General features: G+C 54.3%; 2 protein-coding genes across 14 annotated transcripts in view; one reads left to right on the forward strand and one right to left on the reverse strand.

The window, feature by feature from the left end:
• Positions 1–17,952, forward strand: part of SFI1 (SFI1 centrin binding protein) — a 106,732-nt gene extending 88,780 nt beyond the window's left edge. For 5 of the 10 annotated variants that reach the window (XM_049619036.1, XM_049619043.1, XM_049619037.1 and 2 more), the window contains 16 exons: positions 3,749–3,830; positions 4,147–4,325; positions 5,092–5,167; positions 5,634–5,729; positions 6,128–6,204; positions 7,225–7,327; positions 9,176–9,272; positions 12,151–12,311; positions 12,761–12,835; positions 13,715–13,789; positions 13,913–14,089; positions 14,167–14,426; positions 15,175–15,279; positions 15,377–15,608; positions 16,848–17,179; positions 17,656–17,952. In XM_049619036.1, coding sequence (XP_049474993.1) covers positions 3,749–3,830; positions 4,147–4,325; positions 5,092–5,167; positions 5,634–5,729; positions 6,128–6,204; positions 7,225–7,327; positions 9,176–9,272; positions 12,151–12,311; positions 12,761–12,835; positions 13,715–13,789; positions 13,913–14,089; positions 14,167–14,426; positions 15,175–15,279; positions 15,377–15,608; positions 16,848–17,179; positions 17,656–17,944 — 2,416 coding nt within the window. In that variant the 3' untranslated portion in view covers positions 17,945–17,952. The remainder of the gene's footprint in view (positions 1–3,748; positions 3,831–4,146; positions 4,326–5,091; positions 5,168–5,633; positions 5,730–6,127; positions 6,205–7,224; positions 7,328–9,175; positions 9,273–12,150; positions 12,312–12,760; positions 12,836–13,714; positions 13,790–13,912; positions 14,090–14,166; positions 14,427–15,174; positions 15,280–15,376; positions 15,609–16,847; positions 17,180–17,655) is intronic. The other 5 variants (XM_049619042.1, XM_049619046.1, XM_049619041.1 and 2 more) reach the window with 4 other exon arrangements.
• Positions 17,953–17,999: 47 nt separating this feature from the next.
• The window catches only part of PISD (phosphatidylserine decarboxylase), a 36,849-nt gene continuing 27,901 nt past the window's right edge, over positions 18,000–26,947 (reverse strand). For 2 of the 4 annotated variants that reach the window (XM_049619059.1, XM_049619060.1), the window contains 7 exons: positions 24,216–24,464; positions 22,506–22,671; positions 20,869–21,105; positions 20,564–20,702; positions 20,213–20,359; positions 19,832–19,992; positions 18,000–19,273 (listed from right to left, as the gene is read on the reverse strand). In XM_049619059.1, coding sequence (XP_049475016.1) covers positions 19,049–19,273; positions 19,832–19,992; positions 20,213–20,359; positions 20,564–20,702; positions 20,869–21,105; positions 22,506–22,671; positions 24,216–24,265 — 1,125 coding nt within the window. In that variant the 5' untranslated portion in view covers positions 24,266–24,464 and the 3' untranslated portion in view covers positions 18,000–19,048. The remainder of the gene's footprint in view (positions 19,274–19,831; positions 19,993–20,212; positions 20,360–20,563; positions 20,703–20,868; positions 21,106–22,505; positions 22,672–24,215; positions 24,465–26,947) is intronic. The other 2 variants (XM_049619061.1, XM_049619058.1) reach the window with 2 other exon arrangements.

The following is a 26,947-nucleotide window of genomic DNA, read 5'->3' on the forward strand; positions in this document are numbered from 1 at the left end:
TTTAATGTTTATTTATTTCTGAGACAGAGACAGAGCATGAGTGGGGGAGGGGCAGAGAGAGAGAGGGAGACACAGAATCAGAGGCAGGCTCCAGGCTCTGAGCTGTCAGCACAGAGCCCGACGCGGGGCTTGAACTCACAAACCATGAGATCATGACCTGAGCTGAAGTCGGTCGCTCAATCGACTGAGCCACCCAGGAGCCCCCCAAGTCTTTTAAAGACACCTTCCCTTGTCTTCTGGCCTCCATTATTTATGTTGTAAAGTCACCCATCATTTTTATTGTTCTTCCCCTGGATGTAATCTGTCTCTCTTCCTTTGCCTTTAAGATGTTTTTATTAAGCTTTGGTTTTCAACAGTTTGGAGTGTGATATGTTTTAAGTGTAGTTTTCTTGTGTTTATCCTGCTTGGGGTTAGTTGAGCTAACTTGAATCTGAGGTGTTTCCCCCTCCACCACCACCACCACCAAATTTGGAAAGTCTTTTACCATTATTTCTTTAAATAATTTATCTATCCTATATCCTTTCTTCCCTCTTTCTATGACTCTATAATTACACAGTGTTAGACTATGTGATGTTGTCCCACAGGTCACTGAGGCTCTGTTTTTTTTTTTCTTTTTCTCTCTTTTTCAGATTGGGTACTTTCTATTGATCTTCCAATAGAAAGTCTTTAGTGGTCTCTTTCCTTCACTTTCTCATTTGTAGCTCATCCAGTGGTTTTTCTCCTTCAGATATGGTACTTTTCAGGTCTAGAATTTTCTTTCTTCCTTTCTTTTTTTCCAATTCTGGTAAAACATAACATAAAACTTACCATATTGGTAATTTTTAAGTATACAATTCAGTGGCATTAAGCACATTTGCGATATTATGTAGCCATCACCACTATCCATCTCCAGAACGTTTTCATCATCCCAGACAAATTCTGTATCCATTAAAAATTAACTTCCCATTTCCATCTACTCCTAGCCCCTGGGAATCTCTCATCTACTTTCTGTCTCTGAATTTGCCTATTCTAAGTATCTCATTTACATGGAATTGTGTAATAGTAAACCTTTTGTGTCTGGCTTATTTTACTTAGCATAATGTTTTCAAGGTTTATCCGTGTTGTAACATGTATAAAAATTTCATTCCTTTTTATGGTTGAATAATGTTCCATTGTATATACCACAGTTTGTGTATGCATCCGTATGTTCATAGACACTTGGATTATTTCTGCCTTTTAACTATTGTGGATAATGCTGCTGTGAGCATCGTTGTACATACATATGTACAACGATGTATGTATGTTTGGGTCCCTGCTTTTAGTTCTTTTGGTTTTATATACCTGGAAATGGAATGCACCAAATCATATGGTAATTCTACATTTACTTTTTGAGGAGCCACCACAGCATTTGGTTCTTTTTTGTACTTTCTATTTTTCTGTCAAGATTCCTTGTCTGTTAACTAATTTTGTTCATCTCTTAAGTACACAAACTTGGGGCACCTGGGTGGCTCAGTCATTTGGGTATCAGACTCTTGATTTTGGCTCAGGTCATGATCTCCCAGTTTGTGAGTTCAAGCCCCACATTGGGCTCTGTGCTGACAGTGCAGAGCCGGCTTGGGATTCTCTCTTTCCTTCTCTCTCTGCCCCTCTCCTGCTCTCATTCTTTCTCTCTCAAAATAAATAAATAAAACTTTTTTAAAAAAAGTACACAAACTTATTTATAATAACTTTTTAAGTGTTTGCTGATACCAACATTTGTGTCATTGTCTTGTTGACAGCTATTTTTCCTTTAAAGGGTTTTGCATTTTATTCTGGCAGGCAATAGTTGCTGTTTCTTCTGGTGGTTCCTGTTGATCGTATCAAGTATGATTCTATTCTTCATTTGTGTGGGTCTGTGTGTGTGTGTGTGTGTGTGTGTGTGTGTAAGATTTTATTTTTTTTTATTTTTTTTTTTTTTTAACATTTATTTTTGAGACAGAGAGAGAGCATGAACGGGGGAGAGTCAGAGAGAGGGAGACACAGAATCCGAAACAGGCTCCAGGCTGTGAGCTGTCAGCACAGAGCCCGACGCGGGGCTCGAACTCACGGACCGCAAGATCATGACCTGAGCTGAAGTCGGGCGTCCAACCGACTGAGCCACCCAGGCGCCCCAAGATTTTATTTTTTAAGTAATGTCTATACCCAGCATGGTACTTGAACTTACCATACTGAGATCGAGAGTTGCCTGTTCTATCAACCGAGGCAGCCAGGCACCTCACGTGGAAGCTCTTTAAATTTTGTCTTCAGTGTTAGAGCATAGCTCTTGTTACTGAGGCTTAGCCTTTCTGAATTCTGATGTTCTCAGCAAAGTCTCTCCATTCAGGCTGGGTCAGAACTCCATCTCCCAGCCCTTTCTAACCTCTGGTCATCTCCATCCAGCTGTCAGCCCTGATATCAGCTATCAGCCTCACAGAGCCTGCCTGTACAGTGTTATATGTAGATGGAGCAGACTCACATGGAAGTTTGGGTGTTCCCCTTATGGAGTGTGCAAGGTGTCTGTGAGCATGCCTCTGGGGCAGGGCGAGTTCTCTACCTGCCCAGGTTCAGGAAGGCCACATGTGTCCATACAGTCTTTCACCTGCAGTTTTGAACTCTAGTCTCTGCCTCAACTCTGTGAAACTCCTTCTCTGCTTGGATTCCCTCCCCCTGCCCCCATGGTTCAGAACATGCCCTCGGGCAGAAAGTCTGGGCAGCCAGAGAGCTCACCTTACTTGTTTCTCATCTCTAAGTATCACAGTCTGTGTTGCCTGCTGTCCAGGGCTGAAAACAGTTGCATCATATATTTTGTTCCATGGTTTTACCAATGCACAGCTCCTAGTGGCCATTGACCAGTTGTCCCAGTGCTGCTTTTGCAGGATTTGACGTCATTATGGTGAGTAGGGAGTCCTAGGCAGAGGTGACGAAGCAGTGGTTCTCAAACCTGTTCCTTGTCTGTCTCACTTGGAACACTTGTTTTAAACATCATTTCTAGGGGCCCACTTCAGACCTACCATTTCCTGGGGCCAAAATTATCTCCCGGAGGCCTGGAATCTGTTTTCAACCACTTCCCACAGGGATTTATGTAGCAGCAACCTGGCTGGTCAGAATGAACTAGAAAGGCTTTCACTAATGGTCATTGAGCACTGTTAGTAATTCAGTGTGGAACTGAACTGATGAAGAGACAAGGTCTCAAAGTCAGTCTTTTTCGTACTGTGTGAATGCTTCGCTGACACCAGAAATCACTTGGAGAGTATTGGGTTGTCTGTGGGGCTTTTTGGTTACTGTTGTTTGCTTTCCTGGTCTTTCTCTTTCCTTCCCCCCATATCAACTTATTCACCTTTTCTTTTTTTTAATGTTTATTTATTTTTGAGAGAGAGAGAGAGAGAGAGAGAGAGAGACAGAGCACGAGCAGGGGAAGGGCAGAGAGAAAGGGAGACACAGAATCTGAAGTAGGCTCCAGGTTCCAAGCTGTCAGCACAGAGCCTGACTTGGGGCTTGAACCCGCGAACCATGAGATCATGACCTGAGCCAAAGTCAGATGCTCAACCGACTGAGCCACCCAGGCGTGCCATCAACTTATTCAATAGCATAAGAGGAAAAATCCAATTATTTGGAACTTCTCATTCTTATTTGTAGTTGCTTTGTTTTAAGTCCATTATTATGATGATGATGTTTGCCATTTTATTTATGTATGTATGTATGTATGTATGTATGTATGTATTTATTTATTTATTTATTTAAATTATTTTAGGGAGATGTTGGAGAGGAAAGTATTTGCTGTTTGGTGGCAGAAGATGTTTCAGCATCGAGAAAACCGCCTGGCAGAGAGAATGGTAAGTGGCCATCCCTGAGGAGGCAGGACCTGTTTCAAGTCTTTGCACTTGCTGCCTCTTCTGCTCTGGATGTTGCCTGGAACCCAGACCCACACCGAGGGGTGTTCTGCCTGTGACCAGGACTCACGAGACAGGGCAGGGCGTGGGGTGCCTATTGACTTTGTCAGCAGAGTCTATATGTGGCTTCTAGGCCAGGGCAGCTTGTTAAAGCCCATTTCTTTGGCCTTGGTCATTATTTTTGGCCTGTAGATTCTTCTTGGCTCCTGTACCCGTGCTACCTGACCCGCTCTGTTCTTTCCCTGCTGTCCTGCCCCAGGCCATCCTTCATTCAGAGCGGCAGCTTCTGCGAAGGTCCTGGTCCACGTGGCACCAACAGGCAGCAGCTTGTCACCAGGAGCGGCAGCGGCAAGCAGTGGCCTGTGCCCACCACCGCCACAGACAGCTCAGGAAGGCTTTCTGCATCTGGAGGGAGAGTGCCCGAGGGCTGAGAACAGAGTGAGGGGCTGCTTCTGGCCCAGACGCTCTGCCATCTCAGGCCAGCTTTGACCATAGTGGCAGTGCCATCAGCTCTGAATGCCCATCGGAGAGTCCTGTTAGCCTAGACTCTGGTTTTAAGTTCCAGAAATTCTACCTGATACAGTCTATGCAAAACCAGGGCTCAAGTGAAAGTATCCTGAGGTACCTCCTGGGGCTCCCAGCCTCAGGAACTCAACTAGGGACAGACATGCTTCATGGATCTGAGGTCCTATCCATTGGATGCATCCTACTCACTTGTTGGGGCCCATTCAAAGTGACCATGACCAGGGACTAGACTGATGAGCCCATTTCAGAGTAGCTGACCTCCCCCAGGACCAGCGGCTACAGCCTGGGGACAGGTTGTGGCAGTTTTTACCACACTGTGTGGTCAGAGAGAGCTGGGGCAGACAGCCCACATGGATACTGCAGACACTGTCCTGCTTTGATGCCTTTCTGCACCCACTTTGTGCTGTGAGGATCTCCCCCACTCTCAAATTCTGGCCACATTAACCTCCTAAGTTGCCTGCACATGAACGTGCTTCACTGGTACTTGAGCCCTTTAGTTGTATGCAAAAATTTGACTAGGTGCTCACTTTCCTGAGGTGAGAGCCCACATCCTTTGGCAGCTCTTCAGAGAAGGTCTTGGTCCCCTTCTCCTCCAATTTAAGAAGCACTAGGTAGGGGCCAGGGACCGTGAGGGGTGCCCAGGTCCAGGCTGCCATGCTGACTCCAACCCTCCCCATAGGAAGATGGGCCTAATGCTGGCTGCAGAATTCCACTCGGTACGGCTCCTCCACTGGGCCTGGAACAGGTGGAGGGAGGTAAGGCTTTGGCATAGATGCCCCCGCAGGTGGTTGTGGCCAGGCGGAGCTGTGTGTCAGCGTGACTCAGAGCGGACATATGGCTTCTCTGCAGCCTCTCGGCAACCACCTGCCTCTGAGCATGGGGGAGAGGCCGGGCAGCAGAGGAGGAAACGCTAACCTGGTTTCGTGAGATGATTGGCTCAAAGTCCCTAATATTCTTTTAGGTTCTTGCCTGAACCCACTGAACATAAACTTCCTGGTCTAACCATTTATAAGCATCCTACTTGGGGTAAAAAGTGTTTAGACCATCACCATTGCTTGAGCATTTACCCCGAGTCAGGCACTTGCCCCACCTGATCCGCACAAAGCCCCCAAAAGATATCTATTCAGAGATGAGGACTCAGGCCCAAGTACCCAGGCTGGGTGTAAGACAGAGGCACAGCTGAGCCACCCCTGGGCCCCTGGCCCTTCTTTCTGTCCACAGTGCCTGGCCCTGCACGATGCCGAGCAGCGGGAGCTGACGCGCGCCAACCTGCATCACCGGCACACGTTGCTGCACAGGGCGCTGCACGCCTGGGGGGTAGGGGCTGCTGCTTTCCTCCATGTCCCGCCTTGCCGAGGGGGCGGGGGTTGCTGGAGACTTTGCTTCCCTTCCTTGTTCTCCCTGCCCCTACTGGAGTGAGTAATTCCACAAGCCTCACAAAGAGCAAGGTACCTGGACTGTGGGTCTTACAACCACAGGGCTGAGCTCTTTGATCCTCCCTCAGCAAAGTAAAAACAAGTGTTGCTGGAGGTACCAGCCTTACCGTCCAAGTGGCCTGTTGTCCGGGCACTCTTCTGACCTTGGGACTCTGGGCTCTTGGCCTCTGCCCCCTCTGTGGTGAGTGCTCTGGGCATCACAGCACCTGTGAGGCCTGCCTAGATATAGGGAGTGGTGTGGGCCCACAGCTGGCTCCTAGTCCTCTCGGTCTCCCACAGACTTACCAGAGCCAGGTGCAGAGCATCCTACGGGAGGTGGCGGCCAGGGAGAGCCAGCACAAGAGGCAGCTGCTATGGTGAGTCTCTCGGCATCTCTGGGCCCAGCCTGAGGAATGGGGCGCAGACTCCAGAGCCGGGCCAGATGCTCACAGCGTGGCTTTGGCGTTTCCACAGCAAGCACCCCATTCATTGGTTCATCTCCTGTCTTGAATTCCTGCTATGTGCAGAGTGGGGTCTCGAGGAGGCAGCCGTCACTTGGACATCTGCGAGAACTCCCACTTGTCTTGCTCCTCTCAACATGGCTCCCTCCCCTGCAAGATTGAGCACCTCCTGCTCCAGGGCTGCAGTGGCTCCCTTGGCCTCAGCCCCGCCTCACCTGCCTTCCCGCTTGGTCCTCCAGGCCTTTCACTGATTCCAGAGGCATCTCTCACACCCTTCAGTCACTTGCTCTCTCAGCTCCAGCTCTGTCATGAGTCCACCCTCCAGCTCTTGCTAAACCAGGCTGTATACTCACTGCTTCCTGGCAGACCTCCCTCATTCTGCTCTTTATTTTCCTTCCTCTGGATTTGTTCAGCATATCATATTCCAGACTGCTTGTTGGTGGTGGGTCTTGTGGACTTAACATCTCCACCCTCCAGGGAAGTGCCCGTCCAGCTCTTTAGACAGAATGAGGAAGAGGGAGTCCCTGAACTAACTCAGCAGCATGCATGGTGATGGGGCTCCAGTGCCCTTATGCCATCTCTATCTGTGCCTCTCTTATGGCATGACTCACCTACACTGTCACCGTTCTGTGTGCCCTGTAGCACATTAATGTGTGTGGATGTCGTATTTGGTCTTGTTCACCATGGTGCCCCCAATGCGCCCCCAGTGCGCCCCCAGTGCCTGGCACAGGGCAGGTGCTCACCGGCCATGTGTTGAGTGTCTGTGTCAGCATAAACATGGCTGCCAGTGAGACCAATATTGTTAGGGACAAGGAGTCCAAAGTACCTTGTACCTCGACTGAGGAATGAGTGGAAGAACCAGAAACGACCCACAGAAACCTTGTACTGTCTCTCCACACTGGTGTCACCCCCATCTCCCCGGCCTGTGTCCTACAGGAATGTGTTCCATCGTTGGAGAGAGAACACCATGACCCGTGTGAATGAAGCAAAGAAAACCTCCCAAGCAAGTGCTCACTATAGGCGGACCTTGTGTTCCAAGGTGAGGCATGAGGAGACCAGCTGGTCACCCAGGAGGGTTTGGAACCGTGCTTCTGCGAGGGGGTGGCACCAAAGATTTGCACTGAACGTGGAACCTGGGAAATGGGCTAACACCCTCCTCTATGCATACATAACAGCTGTGTGAGCATTTAGTTGGGTTTTATTTATTAATTTTTTTTTTTTTACTGAATTAATAACCAATATCCATTAAAACAAAAACATAGTGAGCAAACTGGTTCTTACCAGAACCAGTATTTCCTACACATGTGGAATTTTCCACTGGGACAAACTAAGCATGCTTCTGTCTTTTTATCAGAAGAGGTTGCTCACTCATTGTGGCTGGTTTTGTGGCTGCAGAGGCTTTCTGGAAAGCATAGAGCACCCCAGGAATGTGAGATTGTTGGTCATCATCCGTGGGAAGTGGCCCCCAAATGCTATGTGTGGGGCCTGTCCCCCGTGCTAGAGGAGGGAGGGCATGCCAGGATGCAGCTGTAGGAAGAAGGCATGTTACAGATGGGGAGGAATGACAGAAGTGGTCCCTGGACTTGGGGATGTTTTAGAAAAAAGCAGTTTGCCAGGAACCCAGAACAGCAGTGGTTCACCTGCTTGAAGGCTAGGAGGCACTGGTACTGGTCCTGACAACTCTGAAGCCTCCCGAGGATGAAGAGTAACACAAAGTCAAGGCCCAATCTGTTGTCAGAAAAGCTCCAAGGCCAGCCTTGGAAGGAGGGTCAGGACTCTGCTTCAGGGCATGGAAGGGAGAAGGCCTTTTTGCAGGGAATGGCATTCATGCCTGGGCAGCAAGTGTCCCCTGGCTGCTTGACTTCTTTGTAAAGTGTTCTGTTAGTGTGATTTCGTGTGTGTCTCAGTGTGAAAGATTTGCATGCAGGGGCACCTGGGTGGCTCAGTTGGTTGAGTGTCTGACTTTTGATTTTGGCTTGGGTCACAGTTCATGAGATTGAGCCCCATGTTGGCTTCTGTGCTGACAGCATGGAGCCTGCTTGGGATGCTCTCTCACGCTCTCTCTCTCTCTCTTACCCCTCCCCCATTCGTGCTCTGGTGCATGCTCTCTCTTTCAAAAATAAACTTTGGGCACCTGGGTGGCTCAGTTGGTTAATCGTCTGACTCGATTTTGGCTCAAGTCATGATCTCACTGTTTGTGGGTTCAAGCCCCACATCGGGCTCTGCACTGACAGTGCAGAGCCCACTTGGGATTCTCTTTCTCTCCCTCTCTCTCTGCCCCTCCCCTGCTTGTGCACTCGCTCGTGCTCTCTCTCTCTCCCTCTCTGTCTCTCAAATAACCAGGGGTGCCTGGGTGGCTCAGTTGGTTAAGCATCCGACTTTGGCTCAGGTCACGATCTCACGGTTTGTGAGCTCAAGCCCAGTGTTGGGCTCTGTGCTGACAGCTCAGAGCCTGGAGCCTGCTTCGGATTCTGTGTCTCCCCCTCTCTCTCTGCCCCTTCCCTGCTCATGCTCTGTCTCTCAAAAATAAATAAATATTTAAAAAATTCAAAATAAATAACTAAACTTAAAAAAAATTTGCATGCATATAACATATAGCTTCATTTAACAAGTAATAATAGAACAAAAACCCACATAATGACTTTTTGATGGCCGGTAGGAAGTTTAAGTTCTTCTATAGAATAGTCCCATCATCTGAGATACTGGGCTTCCTGTGGGGACTGGGGGTTTGGTCATTGCCTGTGTGGCTGGCTGGCGTTTCCCAAAATGTGCATGTGTGCCGTGTCCCCAACTGGCTTATTCCATGAGGAGCTGCCAGCACAGCTGGGGTGTCCTGGGAAGTCAGGATGTGCCATGATCACATCTCTGCTCTTCATCTGCCCCTTAGGTCCTGGTCCAGTGGCAGGAGGCTGCATCAGTGCAGATATACTACCGACAGCAGGAGGACTATGCCATTAAGGAGGCCCAGAAGGTGCTGGATAGGGGTAAGCAGAGTTCCTGGAAGCTGGAGAGAGGATTGTGAAGGACACAGAACTGTCTTGTGTTCCATTTGCTTCCCCTCAGTCTTTGTATTCTTCTCCTGTAGGTGTGTTTCCTGATGCTAAAGTACCTTAGGCTAGGAAGTTTAAAACATCAGAAAATTGTTCTCTCAGTGTTCTGGAGGCCCGATCTGAAATCAGGGTATTGGCAGGGCCATGATTCCTGTGAAAGCTGGAAGGGAAAGTCCTTCCTGGCCTCTTCCAGCCTCTGATAGCCCCGGTGGTCCTTGGTGTTTGTGGCTTATAGACTCATTACTCCAGCCTCAGCCTCTGTGTGCACAAGGCTCTCTCCCCTGTGTCTCTTCTTAGAAGGACACCAGTCCTACTGTATCAAGAGGTCCACTCTACTACAGGATGGGGTCAGTTAATTGTGCTGACCCCCTTGCTAAATAATACACCAACCCTGAGGTTCCAGGATGAACATAAACGTGGGAAGGGGTAACTGTTCAACCTAGTACATCATAGCATTCTGTTCCCAACCAATCCCAGCCAAACACTTTGTGGTCATTTTTTTTAATGTTTATTTTTGAGAGAAAGAGAGTGTTTGCGGGGGTGGGCAGAGAGGGAGAGAGTGAATCTCAAGGAAGCTCTGAGCTGTCAGCGAAGAGCCTGACGCAGGAGTCAAACTCACAAACCATGGGATCATAAACCGAGATCAGATGCTTAACTAACTGAGCCACTCTGGTGTCCCAGACCAAGGCTTAAAATCTAATTCTTTTTTTTTTAAGTTTATTATTTATTTTGCGAGAGGGAGGGAGAGAGGGGAAGAGGAGCAGAGAAACAGGGAGAGTGAGAGAATCCCAAGCAGGCTCCACATTGTCAGTACAGAGCCCAACACAGTGCTCAAACTCACGAAGCATGAGATCCTGACCTGAGCTGAAATCAAGAGTTGGATGCTTAACTGACTGAGCCATCCAGGTACCCAAAAATCTAATTCTTAAAGAGGGGTCAAAGGTAGGGTGGTTTCAATTGTAAAGTCCTTCCAGGGGCTGGCTGCTTCTCAGGTCAGCCCCATCACATAGGATCCTGCTTCCTTGTATGTTTAGGGAGCAGTGTCCTTGGGCAGTCTGAATACCTTCTATAAAAAGCCTGGAGTAGATGGTCCAGACAGGAGCAGAGATGAGATGCAGGGAAACTGAGATCCATGTCCCTGAAGTGGGGTATCCAGCACTCTGAGGGGACAACCAGTGCTTAGAGTAAATGAAGATACAACTGGAAGTGAAAACAAATGGAAATGGTTTAAATCAGACCATAGGGAAAACAGATCAAGTTGTTAGTTTGCTCCAGGACAAAAATTGATCAACTTTGGTTGGGTTCTGACTTTGGTTGTGTTGATAAACACAGATCTTTGCTTTCCTCTGGGCAGAACCCTGGGGTCAAACATCCCACACCTGCTCCACCCCTAATGTGCTTCTCTGTGTCCTCATGCTGCCCTTCACCCCAGAAATCAGTGCTGCGTTTCCAGTTCACTCCAAAAAAGAAGCTGAGGGGCTCAGCTCATCCCTTGGCCTCTATTTGAACAGAGCTTTGGCATCAAGGGCTGCAGAGGCCTTGCCAGTGCCAGTGTGGGTCAGGCGTCCACACTCGGCCCAGGTGGTCACGGTGGGTGTTAGAGGTGACAGGCATGGGGTGCAGCCTGAAGCTGCTTCTCTGCAGGACCAAGGGGCAGGCAGCTTTCCATAGAAGGGAGTGACACCGTGTGGTGGGCCCTGCGTGGGGCCATTACAGGTGGTACAAAGGATTTGGGAGGCCACGTGACAGGACGCTGTGCTTTCAGCAAACTGCAGATGCACACAGTACCTGTGGAACCATTTTTGGGCTTAGTTAAGGCCTCGGGTCTCAGGCACACCTTGGCAGCCCAAGGATGGGGCCCAGTGCTGGGGGAGGATGAACTCAGGGCAAGGCGTCATAAAACACATTCAACAGAATGCCTAGTACAGGCGGGGTCAGATGCTGGCTGTGTGACCTCGCCAAGTATTCTTTGAGCCTCAGTTTCTCCATCTGTAAAATGGGAGTAATAGTACCTGCCTCTTGGGGTGGTCCTGTGGGTTCAGTGAGACACAATAGGCACACTTGAAGCAGTACCCAGCACATATCAATCAGCACTTGGTACTAATGCTCACCTCCAGGCGTGTGAATCATCCTTCCCTGCCCTCTCCAGCAAGTCCCAGAGGACACCCCATCTTGGCATCAGTTCCCTGGTACCAACCCTCTTCTGTTGTCTCTAAAAGAAACTTCTCTCAGGGCCTAAGAAAAGGGAAAAACCTGAAAGAAAAAAATAAAAACAAAAAACAGAAGAAAGTGCTTGCTCCCTCAAGGGAGAATCTGGTGACATAAACAAAATGCATTATGTAGCCTCTGCCTGCCTGCAGTGCCCACAGTGGCAGAGGACATGGCCCAGCAGACACTGTGCCTGGCTTGAGCTGCCTGGACCAAGCCTTAGTTTCCTCCCGGGCAAAATTGAGCCATGGCACCCCACTCCCTCAGACCGAGGCAAAGGTCTTATCCACACCCCCGGCAGCATCCTGAGGATGCTCCGCAGGGGTGCTGCAGACCCATGGCTGCTGTGGACAGGCTGGTGGCTCTGGAAGGCCCTTGCAGTAAACAGCAGACCTGGTTCCGGCCTCCAGGGTGCTCACAGCCACTGAAGGTGCCAGAGCTGTCCTCAGAGTGGCCACTGTCTGCATGTGGAGGTTTTACTGAGTGCAGCTGACGCCCCAGTTCCACCCCCACACGACCTTTTCTGCTCTCTGAATTTCCACCATTGCAGAGTTGTCCGTAGAAACCCTCCAAAAGAGCAAACTCTGACTCAGATCTGCCCTAGGCTGTCTCAGGACCTGGTTTCGGCGCTGGCGGGACCGAGGCCAGAGGGCAGCCCAGCGGAGAGCCCAGCTCAAGAGGGCAGCTGGGCATCACCACCGGTGGCTGCTGCTGCAGGCCATGGCCCAGTGGAAGGTGCACCATCTGGGCTGTGTCAGGAAGCGGGTGAGGCAGGCGGCAGCTCCCCACGTGCCGCTGTACAGAGGGGGTGCTCCAGGCTGGGAGACAACCATCTGGGGAAAAGGAGGGCCTTTCTGTAGAACCCACGACCACCAGGATGGGTGCTGGGTAGTTGGGGTCCTGTAGGCACAAGATTACCAGAGCCTTTCTGAGAAGACTGAGGGAAACCAGTTTCAGGGTTGGGTCTCCACCAGGCAGAAGATAGCCCAGCGGAGAGATCTGATTCATTCTGAAACATGGGATATCAGAGCTGGGAGACCTCCAGAGTCCCGTAGACACCCGTGCCTGGTACGGGAGGCCCTTGGCTTCCTCCAGAACTCCTCTTCCTGGGGATGGGAGGACAATTCACTTGGGCCCAGAGCCTTTCACCCTCTGGCTGCAACCAGGTGTTTGTGCTACAGGGCCCTGATTGCTTTTGTCTGCTCTCTTCCCAGCTCCTGCAGAGGCAGGGTGCCCAGCTCCTGGCCCAGACTCTTAGCCGGGCCTACTTCCGCCAATGGAAACAACAGGTGGGAGCCAGCAAGAAGCCCCTTCCCCTTCCCACTGCCTCCCAAGCCCATGTTTAACTTTTTTTAAATTATTATTTTCATTTCTTTTAAGTAATCTGTACACCCAGTGTGGGGCTTGAACTCATGACCCTGAGATCAAGAGTTGCACGCTCTGAGGTGCCTGGGTGCCTCGGTTAAGCATCTGACTTCGGCTCAGGTCTTGATCTTGCATTTCGTGAGTTTGAGCCCCGCATCGGGCTCTATGTTGACAGCTCAGAGCCTGGGACCTGCTTCAGATTCTGTGTCTCCCTCTCTGTCTGCCCCTCTCCCACTTGTACTCTGTTTCTCTCTCAAAAAAAATATTAATAGCATTAAAAAAATTAAAAAAGAGTCTCACAGTCCACTGACTGGAGCCAGCTGGGCACCCCCACATTTAACATTTTTAATTCCACCCTCATCCTAGGGCCCCCCCCCCAACCTTAATCATTTCCTAGCACTGCCACTTCTTCTACCTGTGACCTGTACAAGCTCAAGTCACTTCAGGGCCCGATTTCTACAGTGTCACATTAGAAAATATTTCAGGGGTAATATCCAAAAAATTAACATGAAATGCATGTCTTTCCCAAGGACTTGATAAAACACCAGGCAGGATTGCATCATGCCCAGCAAACCTTCATGTGCGGGTGTCTGGTGAGCCCAGCACACCGCCCCAAGCTGCTCCCTTCCCTAGGAGCTTTTTGCCTTTGTTCTTCCCAAAGGATCACTCCTTGGCCCACCAGCACTGGGCCCTTCCTAATGGAAGGAGGGCAGCGAGAAAAGGGTCTCAGAGTGACCAGGACGCTGTGGTCGGGGCAGCCTCCTTAAAGGCTAAACTTCCATAATCCTCTTTTTGACCCCTAGCTGGCGAACAGGAAGCGAGAGCAGCGGGGCACAGCCCGGGCCTTGTGGTTCTGGTCCTTCTCACTACAGGCAAAGGTAAGGGGGGCTCCACACCCCACTGCCCCTGCCTCTCCAGGAGAGGGCCATGCACAAAGGAGGGCACACCCTCAGGGGGAGGCTTAAGCAAGGTGAACTGGGCCTCATCTCCTTTCCCTGGAGGTGTGGGCCGCGTGGCTGGGCTTGGTACTGGAAAGGAGGAGAAAGAAGGCGCGACTGGAGCGAGCTGTTCAGGCCTACCACCAGCAGCTCCTTCAGGAAGGTGCCACACGCCTCTTACGGTTTGCAGCCAGCATGCAGGCCTTCCGGCAGCAGCTGCATGCCCAGCAGCAGGTGCAGGTGAGCCCTGGGTCCTCCACCCCTTCTCCTGGGGAACAGGCAGGACCAGGCATGACCTGACCAGAGGCCTGTTGCAGGCAGCCCACAGTCTCCACCGTGTGGTCCGTCGCTGTGCCATGCTGTGGAAACAGAAGGTTCTGGGCCAGGGCAGGGAGCCTCAGCCCCTGACATCCACCATGCCCAGCAGGAGAGTGACATTTGACAGTCCCCTTTCCACCTGTGTTGCTGCTGGGGCTGGGGATGCTGCCCTGGAGGCCAAGAGGACACGAGATCCTCAGTCACGGGGAGCTCTGGGCAGCTTGGCCCTGGCTGCTGGAGACTCCCAACTTCTAGAGCTGTGAGTAGCCCAACCCTCACCTCGTCCTCCTTTCTTCCTGTCTGGGCAGAGGCTTGGACTGTACAGGAGGGAGGTCATGGCTGAGCTGCCTGGACCCCTCTCCAGCAGAATCCTGTCACATCCCTCCCATTCCCATTGGGTCCCAACTGACAGGACCACATCCTCTGTTCCTGCAGAGCATGGGGGAGAGAACATGTAGTTTTAGGAAAAGGAATATGGGCTGTAGGGCAGCCCCGCCCTTGTGCCCCCAGACCTTCCAGTCTCCCTGCTTCTCCACGTACAGCTGAGAAATGGGCTCCCTCTCGGAAACCCTACTGCTTGTGACCTGGCCCATTCCTGCACACTGGCTCCAAGTGACCAGCACTACCTGAGCCTGGCAGAGAGATTACCTGTGGTGGGGGCGAGGGGGGGTTTTGGGTATTGGACTGGGCCTCAGTCCTCTCTGCCTCCCTTACCCCCAGCCCTGATAGGGTCTGACCATGATGAGCCTGCTCCCACCCTGATGTGGGAGGAGCACCGGGTTGCTATAGAGGTCAAGTGAGATGATGTGGGTGAGGCATCCCCACGTCGTCAGGCTCACTTCATTGGAATTACTGGAAGTACTATATGGCCCAGGATCACTTCTGGTTCACCACTTACCTTGGGCAAGAGCCTCTCCTTCTCTGGCCCTCAGTCTCCCTGTAAGATTGGAGGGGTCAGACTGGGTGCCCCAAGCAGCCTAGAGGAACAGGCCTGTGTTTCTTCCCAGCAACGCTGCCCGCTTGGCAAGAAAGCAGCCTCGACGCCCACATTTCCTGCTGGAGCCCGCGCAGAGCCAGGGGCCCCTGGGGTGTCGTACCCTTGGGAGACCAGGGTATGTTTTATGGTCCTAGGGTGAGTGGCCCCCTTTCCCTCCTGGTCCTCAGGAGGGTACTGTGGCCTGACCACCTCCTGCCCCTCCCTCTGCGTAGGCCTGAGGCACCGTGGGAGTGTGACCCAGGTGTGACCCAGCCAGCGGGCCCTTCCCTGATGACGCCTTGCCTGCCAGAGGCCTGGACAGCACTGGTCCCAGGCAGCCCCCTGCCCCAGCCCAAGACCCTACCAAGTCACCCTGGCCCAAAGTTGCCCCCCACATTGAATATGGGCCCAGAACTGCTGCCCCCTTCCTCCTTCATGCCATGTGGGGTGGAAGCACCTGCCAGGGTAAGTCCTCCTGGTCACCTGGGGTCTCATTCTTTGGTCTGGCCTTCAGTGCTCTTTCTCATGTACTCGGTGCTGTAGCCGGAGCTGTACTCACTGCTTCCAGAGCACTGCCAGCTCAGGAGGATGCAGCGAGGCCACTCATGCATTCACCAAGTGTAGGTGTCCCTGTCCTAGGGACACAGTATGGAAAGGCTGCTAAGGCCCCCCTTGTGAAGCTTCTATCCTAGAGGTAGAGACCAAAGAGCCCCAAACATAGATGAAGACACTGCAGATCATGGAGGGTCCTGCAGGCCCTGAGGGAATGTCTGGATTTTAAGGAAAGTAGGAAATGGTGGGGGCCTGTTGGCTGCTGTGTTCCCATGGCCCAGCGGAAGGTGCTGGGAGCCAGGATCAGGTGGTGGCTGTGGGCAGAGCCCATCGTGGGAGGCAGACTAGGCAGGACCCGCTCTGATGCTCCAATGGGTTTGATAAGGGTGAGGAGGGAATCCAGGATGGCTCCTGGGTTTCTGGCCTGAGTAACTCCAGGAAAAACGAGTTCTTTTACTGAAAGAGGGAAATGGGGGTAGGGAGCCCATTTGGGGTAAAGCCTGAAGAGTTTATCTTAAACCTGTCAAATCTGAGATAAAGCAACAAGATTCTGGGTGTGGTCAGGGCTGGAGAGCAAAACTCAGTCCACATAAGGTGAAGGTAAACCCTTGGGACCTAAAGAGGTCACCTGGGAAGAAAGGGGCATAGGCTCCTGAGGGCATGTGACATACAAGTGAAGAGTCTGGGCAGGGATGGCCAGGTGGTAGAGAAGGTCCCAGTGCTTGGTAACGGAGGAGACGGCAGCAGGGTTGGGACACCCCCAGAGTTGGTGCCCGAAGAGAGCTGGTCAGTTGTCACCAGAAAGGAACGGAAGGTGTGGGGTTTGACGAGGATAGTTGCCTTTGACCACTTTTCTCCCTGAAGCGCAGGATCCCCGCTCAGAGTGAGGTGAGGGTAAAACGGCTGCTTGGGGAGGTAAAGAGCCAGGCTCTGGGGAAGGGGCGGGACTGGCCTGCACAGGTGTGGAGTGTTCCTTGAGCTGCTTGTGGGACGTCCTCCTATCAGGTCCTGAAGAAAGGGGCAGAGCCAGGGCCAGACTAGGTGAGCTGGCCAGGTCAAGTCCTGTGGCCTCACCTCCCCATACCCCTGCAGTGGGTAGCCTGGGTGCCCCTCCCCAGCCTTCCTTCTTGCTCATCTGTCCTCCCTTTACAGGCATCTACACAGCCCATCACCCCTGGGCTTGTGCCCCAGGCCTCTCCATCTGCAGCCAGTGTCCCCCACCCCCACCTGCTGCTTCCTGGGGACTTCACAGGCACTGGGCCCGGGCTAGGCTCTGCAGGCACAGGTGTGTGCCTAAGGCCTGTCCACACTGTGAGCGCTCAGGCCCCTGCCCGGAATCCTTCCATCCAGCCATGGCATAGCCGGGAGGGTGACCAAGATCAAGCTTATTCTCCTGTTACCATGGGCCATACTGACCTGGAGGCCGAGCTTGAGGGCATCCAGCAGCAACTGCAGGACTACCAGACCATGAAGCAGAACCTCTCGTAAGACCCAGAAAAACCCCAGCCGTGTCCCCAGAACTGGCTGCCAGGTTCCTTGGGGTGTTTTGCCTGTGCCCACCCCCCACACGTGGCACCTTTGTCCCTCAGTCCAGCTCAGGTCTGCCTCACCTGTGGGACAGAGGATAAAGGGGAGCAAAACTTTCAACCTAAGTCAAGTGCGAGGCCAGCGGTCCAGTGACTGTGTACGATGAAGGTGCAGAAAAGACAGGCCTGTGCACAGGGGGCTGTCCTGTCTTGTCTGTGATCCAGGTCCAGAGCCTGTCTCCCCCCACACCCAGGAAGAGGGACGGGGAGGAGTTCCACCAGGGCCCACCTGAGTTGCCTGAGCTGGTGGTGGAAGCTGACAGAGGAACAGAACCCTCCCTGCCCCAACCAGAAGTAGCAGATGTGCTGCTTCCCTAGCTGGAGGCACCGCCAAGGGCCTGGCCGGGCTGGCAGCAGATGTCTCACTCCCTCAGGTCCTGCCAGCGGCAAGCCAGAAGCCTGCGCCGGTGGCTGGAACTGAGCCAGGAGGAGCCCAGGCCTGAGGACCATGAAGCAGAGCAGCAGGTGCAGGAAGAACTGCAGGAGGTGAGACCCCAGGCAGCCCTGGGACAGCTCCCTTGGCTGTGCTTTGTCTCAGCTCAGCCTCCTGTCCCCCAGGTGGAGTTGCAGATCCAGCAGCTGGCCTCTGAGCTCCAGGCCCAACGCCAACCCATTCGTTCCTGCATCGCCCGCGTCCAGGCCCTGCGGCGGGCTCTGTGCTAGTCATTGCCCCAGGGAGGCCTCAGCCCACCTCCAGGAACAGAACGCAAAGCTGCAATGAGTTTTATTTTTTATTTCAAAATGTCGCAATTAAATGAATTACTGTTCAGAAGTCTCCCACTTTTCATACAAAAATACTGTGCTACTGATACAGTTGAAAGAGTTCAAATGGCTTCTCCTGCAGGAGAAATTCACAGCGTCCCCAGGAAACCTGAACCCTGGTCCCACTGTCGGTGGCTCCCTAAGGATTGTGTACCTGTTACCTGGGGACAGGTGTGGTAGGCACGGACCTGCCCCCTCCCAATACACCAAGGCTCCTCCTCTGCTTCCAACACAAGCCCCTGAATCAACAGCAGCAACTTACCATGTTTTATGTGGGTCTGGATATGAGTGGGGGACAAGCTCTCCCCTGGCCCCTGCCTGCCTGTCCATTCACTTTGGACACCGTTCAGGGGATTCAGTAACTGGTCTTGCTTACTGGAAAGAGGACTTGCCAGCTCCGGAAGGTCACTCAATGGGACCTGCAAAGCGCCATGCCATTAGACCCCCTCAGAAGACGCTGGCGGAGTCCAGGATGATGCGTTCAGCCACAAGTGCAGAGAGACAGCTTTTCCCAAACAAGCAGGGTGGGATGAATTGGGAACAGAAAGCAGTTGTGTTAAAGGCCACATGGCCCTGCTCTGGGGGCAGCACAGCCCAGTCAGTGCAGGAAAGGCAGAAGGGGAGGCCAAAAAGCAGTGCGGAGGATACATAACCAGTTCTGTCTTACAACAGAAATCAAGACCAACTGAACACCCAGCCAGGAGACATAGGTTCTCCAGTTTATACAGATTAAAAAAATCTCCAAAAGGGAATTTGAGATTATCTTGGCCTACATGTTCTTTCTCTTTAGAGTGGGAAGAGGGGACCACATAGGTCCAGGGTCAACAGGGGCTCTGACCTCATCTACATCTCTGGGACAGCAGAAACTAGTCACCCAGGTCCTGCCTGGTCAGACTCCACAGCCCTGAGACCCCTCCCTGACCAGCCGCGGAGGCTCCCCTCTAACAGACCCTCCTGTTTCTGTTTGGAAAAGCACCCACGGTAGCCACCACCAGGAGAGAGGCTCTAGAGGGAGCCCAGAGCCTCCCCAAACCGAATCTTCTGTCCAGCTTTCAGCTTAAAGTTGAAGTCCTTGGGGGCCTCGAAGATGAGCACGATGGTAGAGCCCAGGTTGAACTCGCCCAGGTGCTCTCCCTTGCGCATGGGGATGCCCTCCTTGTTGGCATGCGTCACGAAGCTGAAGTCATTGTAGGAACCCTTGCTGTAGCGCGGGCTATTTGTGTGCAGGTCCTGTGGGAGGCCAGAGGCACAGCATGTGGAGTCTGCTCCTGGACTCGGAACATGCCTCTGCTGCCTGTCCCCAACCCAGACTGGAAAGGGAGCTAGGGACAGTGACTTGATGGGCCAGGTCTAACCACAGTCCCCAGTATCAGCTGTGAACTGGGACCCAGAAAGACATAGAGGAATCAGACCCAACTCTCCTCCAGCATCCAGGGTGGGTGAGGCGCAGTCACAAGCTGACACCAAGAAAGGCAGCTCCCGGGGAAGGACAGGCAGTGGCCACCCTCTCACACGCTTAGCCTCCAAGCAGCACGCCTCACCCTGAGCTCAATGTTCTTCTTGGGTTCCCAGCAGAAGCAAAGTGCGGGCTGGGAGGTTAACCCCCTCCCTCTCTAACCACCTCCAGACGAGCAAGTGGCAGCACATCTGGGGTTGGGGCTGGCAGAGCAGGAGCCCAGGACCCAGCCCCTCCTCAGGGCAGCTGCTCAGCAGGGCCAGATTTGGTTGCATGGAAGAGGAGGTGGGGGGACTCCAAGTGCCCCAGCCCTTGGGCCTGGCTCTGCTTACCCGGTCAAAGTAGATGCGTATAGAGCCCACATTGGTGGCCCCCACGGCCGTCAGCGAGAAGAAGCCGTGTTTCCAGTCCCCAGTGAGGACCACCCGTTCATTGTGGCAAAAGAGCTCTTTGATCCAGCGGGCCATGCCAGGGTTCACGGACATCAGGGAGCCTGTGGGGGTAGGGGCACTGTTATTCCCCACCCAGCAAGAAGACCAGCCTCCCAGAGTCCCATGTCCACCCATATCATTCCAAATGCAGAGTGGGCTAGACCCCAGGCTGCACCTTGCTGCCCACATCCGGCCAGACTAAAGCAGTCACCTCCCCACCTCAGCACTCCAAATGTGGAGCCCCGGTCCCTGGACACCAAAAAGCGGGAGGCTCTGGCCAACCTGGGAAGTGGCGCCGGTGGGAAACGGTCCAGTCAGTGGGAGAATGGAAGCAGTGGTAGTCGCCGGGGGCCAGGTAGATGACACAGTGGTAGAGCTCATTGCCTTCTCGAGTGACCAGCTGGTTCCTGAAGGAGCCGCAGGGGGTAGCTGTGGGGGGCAGACACGAGGGCTAGGCTCTCAGACAAGCACCTGAGCCTGTGTAGTCTGGACGTGGGCTCCAGGGAGGCCATGAAGCTCCACACAGTGATTCCTGGCCCTTCCCTCCCCAACCCATTCACGTCCTTCTCCCGGACACCCAGCCCAGCACTGCTGCAGCAGGGCCATGGGGGCCACCACCAGGCACCAACCCACCTGGCGGGAAGGGCAGGTCCTCTGTGGAGATGCGTGGACCCAGGAACGACTCCAGCGAGTAGGTGACCCCCTTCACCTGCTCCACTTCGCAGTTCTTCACCTGCCCAAAGTTCAGGATCTTCCCATCTGATGGGCTGATCTGAAAGGGCAGAGAAAGGCTTGCCACTAAGGGAGGCAGGGGGACTCCCCCAGCCTGAGAGGAGTACCCATGGGCCACCAGTGGAGGCTGCCGGGACTGGTTCCCAAAGACACAGGTGACAATCCCATTTCTGGAGGGAGGAGTGGAGGGCAGGATTGGGCCTCACCACGCTGTGCAGGCCACACACGGGCCGGGCCTGCGGCTTCAGCTTGCGCCGGAAGAACTCGCTGAGGTTGCGGTAGTGGTGCAGGTCCTCCACGGCGGCCTCCTTCATGTTTACCCCGAAGGTCCAGATATACAGGCTGTACACAGGCCTGCGCAGCCAGTGCGGCAGCTCCACCTGGTTGAGGCGGCCCCAGGCCCGCGACAGCAGGCGCGTCGGCACCGACTTGTACAGGGCCACCTGCAGGCCACAGACAGGCAGATGAGTGGGCCGCCCTGCGTGCCCCCTGCCACCCCCCAGTCAGCCACCACCTCTGGCCACCTGGGCACCCGCGATGGCTTTGTGATGTGGTTGTTTCCTACTAGGAACCAGACTGAGCTTCCCAAATACTCTCACAGACCAAATACTGGCCGAGACTGTGACACAGTGACCTAAACTCAGTATTTCAGTCATTTTATACACAGGTCTAACAGCAACTACCCTGGTCCCCAGGAGAGACTGGCCAGCACAGTCTCACTTCTTAAGGAAAGGAGGGGCATAAATGGCTCTGATACCTGCACAGAGACGCTGTGGCAGAAAGGGGCAGGACCCTGGGTGCAGGGGAAAGTTTACAGCCCAAAGCACACATTCTGGTCCAAACAGAAAGCAGAGGGAATATGGCCCACACAAGGTCGGGGACTTTCATATGAGGATGCGCTGTATCACTGTCACCCCCACCCCAGCCAGCAAGCATCCCCAGACACAGCTGCGCCCTACCCAGCCTGCCTGAGCTCCGAGGCACTCTACTGTGAGGGACTGGTCCACAAAGCTGTCTGCACCTGGGGCTGCTGCCCCGAGGCACAGGGGAATCGGCCCCAGCTGTCTCCGTTGGCACCGCGGGCCAAACTCCCAGGGCCAGGCGACCTGGAGGGGGAGTGCCTCTTAAACCCCAGGTGCCGCTGCCACAGTGGGACCTGCCTCTAATTGGCAGCTGCTGCCTGTCAGCCCAACCTAGACACCAAGTCCCCACGGTGTAAGTATAATTTCATTCCAACTTTAAACACCTCTACAGTGCACTGAGCTAATGGCTCCCCAAACTCCTCACAGCTGACGTGCCCATCTCAGCATAGGGTGCCCTACTTGGGGTCAGCCTGCCCAGAGAGCCCAGGGCAAGGGAGCTGGCCCTCTAGGGGATGGTGGCCAGGTCACTCCCTCATCCAGCTCTGCCTGGGGCTCCCACATCCTCAAAGGCATCCACACCCGAAGGGGCCCAGACAGGCACCAGCCTTCCCGAATCACCCTCTGGCATCCTGGAATTGATTCACATTCTTCTCAAAATCACCTCTGAGCTCTCTTCTACCTGAACCCAGGGAATCAGACACCATTTTCTGAATGCCCAGTGTGGGTTCCTCTCAGAAACAGAGCCCCTAAATGGCACAAATGCAGGCAAGGAAAACAGGCGGTGCACAGCAAGCCCTCAGGGCCACCAACCAGCCTGGCCTTCCCAACCAACTCACCTGTCAAGATGACAAACCAGGGGGCTCAGCACCCACACTATCACCTCTAATCTGACAACTGTTTCCTTCTCTGTTTCCGTGTCCTGGGTCCCAACCTCAGGCCTGCGCCCAGGACGGCCGGGCCAGCAGTCTGTGCACACTTACCCTGCTCACGGGCCTCCATCCCACCCGGCTGAGCGGTCTGAGGGCACCGAAGGGCAGGAGGTAGTAGAGGACCGTCAGGGGCCAGGAGCGCAGTTTCAGGGCAGGTCTGGACATACAGCTCAACTGTCCCAGCCTCCGCCTCAGTGCCAGCTGGGGGAAGTGCAACCTGCAGAGCAGATGTCCGCGCACAGCCAGGTCAGCAGTCAGGGTCTGGGAGGCCCCACCCCACCCTCAGCAAGCTTGCCTCTCTATGGAGTCCAGCAGCACTGCCATGGCCCCTCAACACAAGCCCATTCTGAGTTGGGGGCTCAGCTGCCTCTGGTCGGCAGACTCACATCCCAGTCTTACCCACCTGCCTACCAGCTTAGGAGGACTAGGAATCAGGGGCAGCATGGGGAAGACGGGGTGCACAGCCTGCCTCACAGCCCCCAACTCCTGGGGCCAGCTCTGCCCACAGAGGCGCCAGGAAGACAGTCTGATCTGGAGCCCCAACAGTGCAGAAGCACAGAGCAGTGGGGAGCTACGGCTACCATCACACTGCAGGATCTGGGAAAATCTGTTCAAGGCTCTGGGCTTCTTGTTTCCTCATCAGATAAATTAAGGGATTGGGCCTGGCAAGACCCCAAAAGAAAACACCCATGAACGTGTACCTGCACACATGCACACCCCTAACAGCTACAGCTCCATCCACCTGCCTGGTCTTTCTACAACACATCAGGTTCTCCAAAACAGACTCAGAGGTTGGTGGGGGGAACCTCCCCAGAAACCCTGAGACCACCTCCCAGGTCTGCCGGGGCCACACACCTCAGCCAAACCCCTCCTTTCAACAAAGCCCAAATTCAGTGCGTTCAGCACAGGCTCAGCCTTGTGGGGATCTGAGGCTGGGTGGGCATTTTCACCAGAACCCTGGCCTCCTGAGACACAACAGGGACACCCAAGTCCCCTGGTCTCATGCCTAAGCACTAGAAAATGTTCCTGAAGCCCCAGTGCAGCCATCAGAAGACCACCTTCCCACCCGCTCTGAGAATGTCCCCAGGCCTAAGTTTCCTCATTTGCAAAAAGACTGCATTCAACTGGATAATCTAAGGCTCCCATCCACTCTCAGAGAAGCCATGTCCTCTGCCCCCAGTTGCTGAACAAACCAAGGAACAAAGAGGCATCTCAGCTGATACCAAAAAGAAAAAAATGGAGAGCCAAGCTGATGGCCGGGCACCTGCTATTCAATGATGGCAATGGAAGATGCTTCTTTCCACAGCTCACCAGACTCCCTGCGTTCATTCTCTCCCAACCCACCCCACCCCACTGTGTTTTCAAAAGGTTCAGGAAGGTAGTAGGGGCCAAACAAAGCTGAACAAACTCCTGCTGTCCCCAGGGCTTCCCCCACCCGCCCTGATCACTGCAGAAGCCCAGGGACCAATCCTAGAAGAGTGGCACCTCTCCAGAGCAGGGTGGGGAGCGCCTGGGGGTGGGGGCCTGGGAGCAGCAATTGGGGAGCAGCAGACACTAGGCCACCAGCCCGCTCCGCCTCCCCAGGTACCTGAAGCGGGCTCTCCGACTCAGGCCCCCCGGGCCGGGCCCCTCCAGCCTCGGGGGCTGATCCCCCTGCCCCCTGCCGCCACCTCCACCTCGGGGCCGCTGGACGTGAACTCTGACCTTCCGGAGGTCGTGGCGGGGCACAGTGAGGTTAGGACGCGGCCGGCAGCATCTCACCATTTCGCTGCTCCGAGCTCCGGTCCTCGCCGAGCCTCTGACTGACACATGGTGGGCGGCGCCAGGCACACTCGCCTTTGTTTCTCCTCCTTCCTCCCTTCCCCCCAGCCAGGAGCTCCTGTGCTGTCACCACTCCTTGGGCTGGCCGCCTCGTGGCTGGTGGGCCGCTTCCCAGCTCAGATGGGTCCTGTGGCTCACTGGGCGCAGCTTAGAGGTTGGGGCTATCGTGAAGACAGGCACTGGTCACACCTGCTTGGGAAGCAGTGAGGGCCTGAGGCCTCGGACACAAGCCCCTGCCCTCCACCCACTCTGCCCCCAGGCTGGGCCACCTGCCCCCTCCAGCGCAGCGAGCTAATGCCAGAGAAGGGACCAGGCGCCTGTGGGCACAAGCAGCACAAGCTTGGAATCTGAGCCCTGTGCTCCAGGCGGGCACCCAGCGTCGGCCTGTCTGCAGCTCGGGCGGCCCCTCCCTCACCAGGACCTGACCCATTTTCCATTCAGGTGACAAAATAGCATCTGAGGAATGAGGGAGCGGGAAGACAAGAGAGACACGGTGGGTGGGGGTCAGACGCTGGAAACCTGACCTGCTCCAGCTCTCTCACCAGCCCCCCACAGCCAGGCGTCAGAGCCTCCCATCCCGGCACAGACCACCCCCCCAAGGCCTCCTCAGCAGATTAGCACACTCATGACGTGATCTGAAGGAAAACCAAACCAGGACTGAAGCCCAAACCAGCCCCTCACTCTGATCTTTGCTGTGGACAGCACTCTGGCCCTGCCTGGTGATCTGGGAGGACACGCCCACAGGCCCTCACAGATAATAGGAAAGGAGAGCAAACATTCCACAGTCATTGCTGTCTGAGCCCAGGGATGGTCAAGGACCCAACCAGCCTGGCCTCCAATCCCAACTGCAGGCTACAGAGGACAGGCACTTGCCACCATCTTTAGATGCAGAGATGCAGGCCCTGGGAGAAGCTCCCAAGGCAGAAAGCTGACCCAGCAGAGGTCAGCTGGTGGCTGGTGGGCCGCTTCCCAGCTCAGTTGGGTCCTGTGGCTCACTGGGCACAGCTTAGAGGTTGGGGCTATCATGAAGACAGGCACTGGTCACACCTGCTTGGGAAGCAGTGGGGGCCTGAGGCCTCGGACACAGGCCCCTGCCCTCCACCCACTCTGTCCCCAAGCTGGGCCACCTGCCTGCTCCAGCGCAGTCCCAGGCCAAATGCCGACCCCCGCACAGCCAACTGACTCACAACAGAACAAGAGGCCCCACTCAGACCCGGCTCCACCCACACAAGGGTGAATGTCTGATGCCCTGGCAAAGGCACCTCAGCCAGAGGTGAAAATGCCAGTCCCTGGCGAGTCAAATCCCTGGGAATGTAGTGTGCAGTGGGAGCCAGCACAGGTTGAGTAACATCCAAAAGTAAGCATGGATTTCCAGCCCTGACCAAGGAAGTGGCAAGGCCTGGCCACCCCGGACCCAGACCCCTCCAGCAGAGATCATCCCCAGGCCACTCACCTGAGTGGCAGGACAGCTCACTATGGGTGGGCACCTGGCCTCAGCCAGAAGCGGATACGCACAGGAGCCTCCTCTGACCTAAGGGCCAGGCCCCGGGAACCATGGACACCACTGTGTCTATCCCTCACCCATACTGAGCCTCCTAACTTTCCCATCTGTGACAGGTCACTTCAACTATATCACCCATGTACTGAGCACACACCCCACCCCTCCATGGCCCACCAGGCAATGGGGCCCCACAATGGCCTCCTGTCAGCTCCCCAGGTCCAAAGGGGTGACAGGCAGTCAGGACCAGGCACAGTACTTGAAGTGCTTGACTTCTAGGACAAGGCTCTTTCCCCCACTCGAGAAAGCTCAGACTGAGTGCACACCTGGGATTTCCGGTGAGGCCAGTGAGGCCTTGTGGAAGAGGATGGGGACCCCAGTCTCAACCTGCCTATTTCCCCCACTATGCTACCAGATGGGGCAGTGACCACTGCAGCATGCTGCCAGAAAGGCACATGCTGGAGCCCACAGATAAACCTAGCTAGACCCAAAACCTCAGGTCCTCAAAAACAGATTCCTGTGTATGCTTCTGCCATTTCATTTACCCCAGGGCCCCCAGTGTAGGGACTTGGCCAGGCCTCACGGCCCACCACAGTAAACTGGGCCTTCACCCTTCCTCCTGCAGTGCAGGGTGCTCAAGGGGGCCCAGTTCAAGTTGCTGCTATCCTAGACTCTAAGAAACTGCCCCCACAGGGCCAGGAGGATGTCCTGAGCCCTCAGTCCTACCTCCACCACCACTCTACCCCCTCTTCCGAAATGGGTCAGGGACCAGACTGTCAAGTTTCTTCCAAATCACCATGCATGGGCCCCAAAAGGTCCCCAGGGAGCAGACATGAATTCACCTGTCCCCAGGTAACAGGCTTGGCACCCTCTGTCTAGCTCAAAGCTGCAGGATGGAGGAAAGGGGCTCCCCTAAGGCTCATTCCTTCCTGCTTCCCAAAGGCAGAGCCACTTCCTAGGCCAACAGTGCTCCTGGCCTCCCCATTATGGTGCCCCACTTGCCCTCCATTCCTGCAATGACCCTTGGAGCCCAAGCCAAAATTTTCTTACTCTCTGGCTCCTTGGAGCCAGGCCCAGATGAGGAACCCAAAAGCAGGACTCCCTGAAGCAAGGGAAGTACAGTTACATTCCCTCTCTCCTCCATCTCAAGGACACTCTGTGGAGAGGAGTTGTG

Source organism: Panthera uncia (assembly GCF_023721935.1).
Source record: "Panthera uncia isolate 11264 chromosome D3 unlocalized genomic scaffold, Puncia_PCG_1.0 HiC_scaffold_8, whole genome shotgun sequence".
Lineage (NCBI taxonomy): Eukaryota > Metazoa > Chordata > Mammalia > Carnivora > Felidae > Panthera > Panthera uncia.